Consider the following 9,046-nt stretch of genomic DNA (forward strand, 5'->3'; position numbering starts at 1 on the left):
CAGATAACGTACGTCTTAAATGCTAATAAAGGCGCATGGAAACGTATGACCGTTTCCCCCCAGGGGGTTACGATGCACAGAGTGGAATCCAGTCGGTTAGTTTGATAAACTCCGAATGCTAATCTCCGACTGGATGATCGAGAATGTGCTACCGACTGGATGAAGGGAACTCCTTAGTTCAGTCGGAACTGACTAAGGGCCTTGTCCCTTATGAGGGGTAGTCCTTGGGTAGGACCTACAGGGCAGGCCTATGACCCTACCCTAGGACTATGACCCCATCAGTGATCTCCGCCTCCCCGCCTCCTCGAGCTTAATTAGTTTGTATCTAATAAATATATCCGGCGATAAATTGTGTTCGATGAAGTATGCCCAACATGAACCGTGTCTTTTGTGTGGGATGTTGAACTATGTCTTTTGGGTGTTATATTGATTTATGCCCGACTGTGCTTTATATTTTTATGTTGCCATGTTCTATCTAAGTATACTTTGTATGGATCTGGATGCAGACATATGAAGACTGCGATCGTGGACAGGGAAAAATAAGGTTTGTTCGGTCACAACTTGCGGACACACCCACGAACATATAGGGTCCCAGATTAGTCAACTATGATGGTAGATGGTCTTAATTAGCCGCGTTGGAGATGTTTTACAACCACGGGGATCGTGTTCCTCGCGTGAACCAGCCGTTCCAACAAACAACAGAGCATGCCTCGTTGGCAGCACCACGAGCTCCTTCAAGGTGGCGTGAAGAAATCACGAAAGAGTCCAGCACGCTCCACGTTTCTTTCTGCCATCAATCGGTTCACAGCCACCGTCCCGCCAACGGCCGCCCTCCCAATTTACAATTACTCCACGAGCAAGCTGAGACTGAAATTTCGCCACGGAAGTGGAGTACTAGCAGTAGCAGTACCAGCGAAGGACTGGCGAATTTGCGATTCGTGAAAGAACCGGCGAGAAAACGACGGAATCCGAATAAAAGAAAGGCAGCACCCGCTGCTCGACGGACACGAGCGCCACGCTACAAAGACAGAGACATGTTCCGGCGTTGGCGTTCGGAATCGGAATTTGTCTTGCCTTGGGAGGAACAAGAACAAGCCAAGACAACAGAAACGGAACAGACGGGCCGAGCCACTTTGAGAGGGAGCTAATTTTGTTGGCTTCTTGTTCCTCCTCGCTCGTTTCGCTTTCTCGGCGGTTTCCGTTGGCTACGAGCTAAAGCCGGAGCCTGCCACCCTAATTATAGTTCCTCCTTGGCCAAATTGGAGGTTACCGGGGAGCGAATCGCAGCCCGGTTCGGCTGTTCGGCTGGGTTTGGCTGCACCCCTCCTCCTGGTCTGCTCCATTCAGGCCATGGAGGTATGGCTGGCAAAGGTGCAGGGGGCTGGAGCTCGCCGTGTTTCTTGATGCGATTTCTGCAAGTTACAGCCCCTCCTCGCATCAATCTTGGGGTCTAGAGCTCAAAATTTGAAGTTCTGGTCAACAAAATTAGAAATTTGTTCGCCGCCTTCTTGGCGATCCTAGGACACTTGAGCGGAGCCGCTGATTGGGTTCCCCTTGTGTCTGCCGTTTCGCATGCGGGAGGATTCAGATGTTCTTGGCAAGGTAGGTCAAGGTAAAGGGAGATGCCCAAGGCAGGTGATTGTAGCGGCGGCGGCGGTAGCCGGAGGGACCTGCCTCTTCTTTTCCTCAGGGTGGGCGCTGCCATCACGCTCTCCGTCGCTGGGCTCTTCTTCTCGCGGCTGCGGTGGCAGCGCCGGTCTCGGCCCCGGTACCTCCTGCTCCCTCCTGCTTCAGGTACCAAACCATATGACCACATGCATGTTCTGCTTGCACTTTGTTTCTAAGATTGATTAGGCAGGTTGTAATCCGGTATCGTATACTATTAGTACTATAGAACAGTTTATTTATTGTCATGACACATGATATTACATCATTTAATATGATATAGTATCATTCATATGATACTACCTTCGGTGTGTTGGGCTTGCTAGGAAGAGCTCTACGATCAAGGCATGAGATGATTGGGCAAAAGATGTTACTCCCTTCATCTCAGTTTATAAGTCCAGCACGTGTATCTAGGTCGTCAATTTGACCAACTTAATGATAAACATATATTACAAAAATATATAAAAACTTTAGATATTCTATTTTCTAATGATTTAATTTTTATATTAAACAATAGATTTTATATAAGTCAAACCGACGACCTAGGTACACGTGCGTGCCTTCTAAACTGTAACAGAGGTAGTAGTACTTTCATATTTTTTAGCCAATCACTCCTCCTATCTAAATAATTATAGTTGAGAAAAATTAGTCTAGTTTTTCATAATTACAATTATTTAGGTATAGAAAGTGTACATCATAATTAATCATCTTTTTAAAGCAGTCATTAAAAAGCCATGCAAAATGGTTTCTCACTATCCAATTAGAAAAGGCATGCATCACATTTAAGAAGAAATGCATGTGGACGCGAGTTTTATACGAAGCGAGCTAAACCAAATTTAATGCTAACCGGGCCTTAGAGGGAGGATAAAAACAGAACAAATAGAAATTGCTAGTAAGACCATCACTTTCTTCACTTAATTTTATGTCACCTCATCAAAGTTGCTTAATTGACATGGATGATACTTTCTCTGTTTCTAAATATAAGTCTTTTAAGAGATTTCACTATGGACTACATATAAATGTATATAGACGTATTTTAGAGTGTAGATTCACTCATTTTGTTCAGTATGTAGTCCGGAGTGGAATCTTTAAAAAGACTTATATTTAAGAACGGAGAAAGTACTACCTATCATACTCCCATTACAACCAGCCTTATGCGTCAGTTATGTTTTCGGTTATGCAAGATTGAGGTTTTTTCCCTTTCGAGCAATCAACAACAGCTCTACCTCTTCTTTTCATAGATTTGTTTAACCACTTATAAATAAGTAAAACAGGCTCAAAACTGATGCATATTGATTTATATATTGTTTTGATGTGTTTGTAGAACCGGATGATGCCCGCGGCATTAAGGGTGGTGGTGGAGGCCTCAAGGATGAGCTAAGGATCCTCAAGAATGTAAGAATCTGTTTGTGCATAGGCATCATTGCTGTAATCTAAGAAGGATGAGCTAATAGATTAGCAGAGAATGGTCATGCTGAGTATTTATAAATTATTATGATCAGAAATAAATACTTAGAATTCTTAGATTTGGTCTTTTAACCTTTTTTCAGGGAATATAATTCTTTTCTAGATTATTAATATATATTAAAGGTTGCAAAAAAGTCCGAATGGTAAGCATTAGGCAAGGCAAAACATGGACTCGTTGAAAGATGGTAAAGACATAAAGTGTGATGCTTTCGGAGTTAGGCTACACATTTAATATCCCTTTCCTTAATGTGTTACCGTAACACATGAATCTTAAACTGTATTTAAAGCATGACCTTTTGTTTCCTACGAACCTGTTGCTGGTAGTTCATCTTCCACTATCGTTCTGACAAAATAGAACTTATCCTCAAATTAACTATTGCATGTATTATCCTTCTTCAATCAGTTGAAGGAAAAATGCCATGTTCATTTCTAAACTTTCATTTATGTTTGTGCTTTGTGCAGGAGGACGCCAAGGCAAAAATAATCAGTGGGAACTCTGTGCACACAACCACTACCACTACAACGACCACCACCACTGCCTCGGTGTCACTTCCCCCGAAATGCAGAAACATTGATGATGATGATGACGGATTTCTCCTTCCAGAATTCAATGAACTGATTATGGAAGAATTTGGCGGAGACATAGGCAATATCGCAAGCTCACCTGCAGCGAGAGTAAGGGAAGATGCATCTAATGAGCATGAAATTTTCAAGCTTAGAGATTTGGTTAGATCTCTGCAAGAAAGGGAAAAGACCCTCGAGATACAACTTTTGGAGTTGTATGGTTTGCAGGAGCAAGGTGCTGCAGTTAGGGAGCTTGAGAACCAACTGAAAATAAACAATGTCGAGTCAAAGCTATACTCCTTGAAGATCGAATCCTTGCAATCTGAAAATCATAGGTTACAAACACAGTTGTCTGAAAGCTCAAAGTTAACTTCCGAGCTTGAGATAACAAAATCAAAATGCAAGCTGTTGAAAAGGAAGCTGAGACTGGACGCGGAACAAGCAAAGGAGAAAATCGCTTCCCTTCAGAACATAGTTGATTCTTTTCAGTGCCAGGAGATTATTGAGAGAGAAGTTGATGGTGAGGCTGAGAAGAAATTAAAGAGGCTAGAGGAATTGGAAAATGAGGCAAGAGAGCTTAGAGCTGCGAATTCAAGGCTGCAGCAGGAGAATTCACACCTTATTAGGCGATTGGAGCTCACACGCCTACCGCCTGTACCCAAGTCCCACAATAGCATGGAGGTAAATCTTGACTGTTCCTGGGATGCACTGAACTAACACTTTTTTCTTAGAAAAGGAGGATTACCCCGGCCTCTGCATCAATAGATGTATACAGCCATACTGAACTAACACTTAATGTGCGAAAATGAATCGTCAAATGTAGGAGGTATTCCTAAATAGAAAATGATATTTTGACACTTGTTCTGTCAAACAGAAACTGCATAATTTTTTTCCACAGATCTATTGCTTCGGTGTGTGCTAATTTGAAGTGCATTGTGTTATTGATCATTTGTTGCTCTGTCAGGAATTAAGCAAGTAAAACTGATTGCAGGTAAAAGCATCGGAAGAAGTTGATGGGTTGAAGCAAGAAAATGATAAGTTGTCAAAAGAGGTTGAACAACTGCGGACTGACAGGTTTGCAGATGTTGAGGAGCTGGTATATCTTAAATGGATCAATGCTTGCCTGCGGCATGAGCTGAAGAACAAGGGGACTTCTGGGGCACAAACTACAGCACGGGATCTAAGCAACACCCTAAGCCCTAAATCTGAACAGACGGCCAAGCAATTGATAATGGAGTACGCCAATGTTGGTGCGGACGAGAGAAGTTTAAGCTCTATAGAATTTGGCTCAGAGTACGCTTCTTCAAGGGCATCATCAAGTGGCGAACCTGATGACACATCGATCGATATGTCATCAATGACAAAGCACACAAACCCGAAGAAGAAGGAGAAGAAAAGGTTTTTCTCTAAGCTACGGAAATTAGTACTGGGAAAAGACAAGGAAAAGAACAAGTTCCCTACTTTGGAGAGGAGAGTGTCTATTTCGAGCTGTTCCTTTGATGACTTCACTGGAAGAGAGTCGCATGGTAGCTATTCTTCCTTCTTGACAGAAGGAGCTGTATCTGCCAATCAGCAACATGATGACCGCAGCTGCGGTAGGCCTTCTTTTGGCAGCCAGAGATATAGCCATCCTAGCACAGAAGCAGGAGATGGAAGAAACCAGCATCATGGGGTAAAAAAGAATGCAACTTTCGGATCCGAAAGATTCAGTGAACATGGTTCTCAGTTTGATAGTGGTGAAGCCACAATACCAGAAGATGTTGAGATCCACAAATTCGCGGAGGCACTGATTACATCAAGGACAGGTTCTATGTCATCGAGAAGGACATTATCCTTCAGCTAACTGATAAAACCAGTAGCTAGGAGTCATGTGATGCTAACCATCTGTCTGGATGTACTTATATTTTTGCGAGATCCTGATGGTGAAGTGATAGGAGATGTTACTGGAATGAAGTATCCAAGACTTCATTCTGTGTGAAATGTACAATCATGTATAATAGTATAGTGCAATGACCTTTACATTCATTTGGCTGCTTGTGCTTCTTCATCATCCTTATTTGCAAACTATTTTTGTTCTTCTTGGAAAATGTCGCAGGTAATTATCAAATATATACATTAATTGCTGTTCTGCTGTTCTTGGTAGATGATGATAAACTGATCCTAGCACATCATAAATCAACTTTACTAGAAGGGTTAGGCGCGCTTTGCTGCACCGTAGTTGTTATTGGGTTTCATAAAAAAATCACTATATTTTAAAATATAAGGTGCATTACTTTTTTAAAAAGTCAAACCTTTTAAATTTGATCAAATTTGTAGAGAAATATATTAAAATCCATATCGTTATTATTAGATTCATCATGAAATGAATTTTCATACTTATTTTGTTTAATATTTTGAATGTTGATATTTTTGCTGTGAACTTGGTCAAGGTTAAAAAAGATGACTTTTCAAAAAACTAATACCCCTTATATTTAGTTGACGGGTGGGGGAGATGATAGAGTGTGTTTTATTTTTATTTATAGTGCGGTGATTTGATGGGCCTTTTGTGGTGTGATTCTATTTTATCCGTTAATCAACCTATATTTATGTGGGGAAATTTTTGTGTCGGTGCTTGCATGTACTATATTGATGCTACTCATGATTGATTTAAAAAATCGTTGGTCCGGTTAAAATCGTAAACCAAATCCAACATTGAATGCCTCAATTGAATGAAAGAGCTTCAAAATTAAGGAACATATTGAACTAAAAAAAATTATGATAGAGCTTGACAAATTGTTGACCCGGTCAAAATCAAATGATCCAATTCGAAATTGAATAGCTCAATTAGTTGTGAGGCTTTAAAATTTGAAAGCATGATATATAGTATAAAAAATTAAATAACATAGGTTTAAGAAATTATGGATCCGATCAAAATCGGATGACTTAATTCTAATTGAAGACCTCAATTAAATGTGGGCTCTTTATAATTAAAGAGATTAGTGTTATAAGGATTAGTCCCAATAGAGCTAGACCTCATGTGGAAGCCTCTCCCTCTCCTTCTTTCTTCTTTCCCCAAATCCCCTCATTTATCCCGACTCATGCGCCCGTCGCTCCTGCAGCGGATTGGGTGGAACCCTAACCTGCCACCGCTGCCAGCTCTTCCCTATGCCTACTCCTTCCTCGCGGTTCCAGCGGATGTCGGCGGTCTAAGCCCTCTTGGCGGATGGCGGCGGCTGTGAGCTTCCTTGCGCGCCTGCGCATTCCCTTTGTGGGCGAGGCTTCCCCTCTCGATTCGAGCGTTGCTCTTCTCCAGCGACCGATAGCTTTTCTCAAGCGGTCCCGCGACCTTCTACTAACGTGGTCCTTTAGCGTTGAGAACCATTGAAGCATCTATCTACGAGTGCAGGAGGCGATGGGCGAGGTGACCCACGGTCACCGGCGAGTGGGCGGTTGGTTATGGGCCCTAGAAGAGGGCACCGACGATGATGATGAGGACGACGACGACCTTCCCCTCATGTTGCAGTCGTACAAAGCATCGGCGACACCCTCCGATGTGATATGCGAGGCATTTTAGGTGCAGTACTCTCAGGACGTTGTCGCCAGGATGATGGATGCGGTGATCCCGCAGGAGGATCCGACGAGGCCGTGATTGAAGGAGGTGGACAAGGTCGATGTGGCGCGATGAGTCGTTCGTCGCAGAATGGCGGCAACGACGACCCGACCATGGCGGGGTCATCTGCGCAAGGTGAGTCTACCCAAACTAACTCTGTTAGATTTCTTCAATCCCGATACATGGAAGGTTGTGCAAAACCGGAAGAACAAGAGGCGGTCACCGGTACACCTGGCACCGGCGAGGGACCTAATCGATGTGATCCGAGATGACCGAACGCAACGTGCAAACCAGATTCTAGGCCTAGATGGGCCAGGATCAACCCACACAGCGCTGGGCTCTACGGGCACTAGGTATAAGGCCCAGTGCAGAGCCCAGGCTGCCGAACCGGTGGAGACTCACGCCGCGTCGGGACCCTCCCCCTCCTCATCTCATACCTCTGACAATGGAGGATGTGGGGGTTGCTAGGGCGCCGAGGGTTGTTTGTGTGCTCGCTAAGGTGAATGTGTCGACTCCGAACACGGGTGCAGGGCGGGACACAACTAGTGATAGAGCAAATGATAAATCAGAGGGTGAAAGAGCTACGAAGTGGGCACGTAAGAAATAAAAAATGACTCCCGATCGTTGTGGTGGACCGAGAAATTTTGTGGCTGAGTGCTCGATGGAACTTTGTCATCTATGCCTCAAACTGAAGCATGGTTCGGGAGAGTGCTCCCTTCTCGTGGGACCGAAAACGATGGTCACGATCTATGGGGTATGTTGCCCCGCATTGATGTTCTTTGAGTCACCGCACACCATCGTGGCCGCACCGAGTTTTGAGAGGTCCACGACTCTATAGTGAAGGTGACACGTGGATCAATGGCGATGGAGTAGATTGTGCAGCAACCGTGGGACTTAGTTTCTCCTAGCTACTAGTGAGCTCAAGTGAGAATCGATGATCAGGTGTACATGGGGGACTTTCCCACCAAGGAGGATTTAGCTTGTCTCCTAAACTTTGGGATGAGCAGGGTTCCTAACAACTCGTGTATTCTCGAGTTCGATGCATGGACTAAGAAGGAACCGGAGGGGGCACGACTTCCTCAGCTTTGGGTCAGATTTTCAGGGGCACCACATGCACCACTGAATACCTTTTTTGTGACCTGGATTATGTGCTCGTTGATAGGTAAGACAGAGCAGGTGTATATGCCTTTCACTCGCGCGCAGGGCATAGATCGTCTGCTTGTCAGTGTGCTGAGCATAGAGCATGTTCCGGATCTGGTGAGATGGACCTATGATGGTATGGAGGACAACACTTTCTTTCAAGAGTTGGCTCAACATACTAATATGGATACATAGGACGACGGTGATGGTAATAGGAACCGGGACAAGGGTGCGGAACAGAGTGAGCGTGATGGCAACACGAGATCGGTTGGCCACTCTGCAAAGCCAACAAAGGCTAGCGTCGACAAGAGGGTCACTCCACCATCTACTCCGATTACCACTCTAAGGTTTGGCCCTTTTTGGATCATCGTCTGCTCCCAGTTGTCTTTGGGGCGATAGGGCCAAGGCGGAGGATCCGGTGGAGCAGAAGCTACCACCACTGTCACCTCTCCCTTCACCAGCAACGTCTCGTCTCTGGACTTCACGTATGTGCCGCAAGCAAGGAGCATCGGCATGAACACCTCTGCTCGGGGTCCGGGGACACGAGGTAGGAGGTCGTGGTTCCCCCCGCTAGCCCATGGCTATCGACATCAGTTTGGACCCCTACCATCCATTCGACTA

General features: G+C 44.6%; 1 protein-coding gene across 1 annotated transcript; it reads left to right on the plus strand.

The window, feature by feature from the left end:
- Positions 1–777: 777 nt before the first annotated feature.
- Positions 778–5,721, plus strand: LOC123427214 (protein CHUP1, chloroplastic-like). The gene is made up of 4 exons (XM_045111210.1): positions 778–1,794; positions 2,990–3,060; positions 3,595–4,377; positions 4,688–5,721. The coding sequence occupies exons 1-4, from the start codon at positions 1,623–1,625 to the stop codon at positions 5,537–5,539; spliced, it is 1,878 nt and encodes a 625-aa protein (XP_044967145.1). The 5' UTR covers positions 778–1,622; the 3' UTR covers positions 5,540–5,721.
- The last annotated feature ends 3,325 nt before the right edge of the window (positions 5,722–9,046 follow it).

This window comes from Hordeum vulgare, chromosome 1H (genome assembly GCF_904849725.1).
Source record: "Hordeum vulgare subsp. vulgare chromosome 1H, MorexV3_pseudomolecules_assembly, whole genome shotgun sequence".
NCBI classification, from domain to species: domain Eukaryota; kingdom Viridiplantae; phylum Streptophyta; class Magnoliopsida; order Poales; family Poaceae; genus Hordeum; species Hordeum vulgare.

Coding starts and splice junctions, on each gene's coding strand:
- LOC123427214 (XM_045111210.1), top strand. CDS start 1,623: ATGCCCAAGGCAGGTGATTGTAGCGGCGGCGGCGGTAGCCGGAGGGAC. Junction 1,795..2,989: donor CCTGCTCCCTCCTGCTTCAG/GTACCAAACCAT, acceptor ATGTGTTTGTAG/AACCGGATGATGCCCGCGGC. Junction 3,061..3,594: donor AGCTAAGGATCCTCAAGAAT/GTAAGAATCTGT, acceptor TGCTTTGTGCAG/GAGGACGCCAAGGCAAAAAT.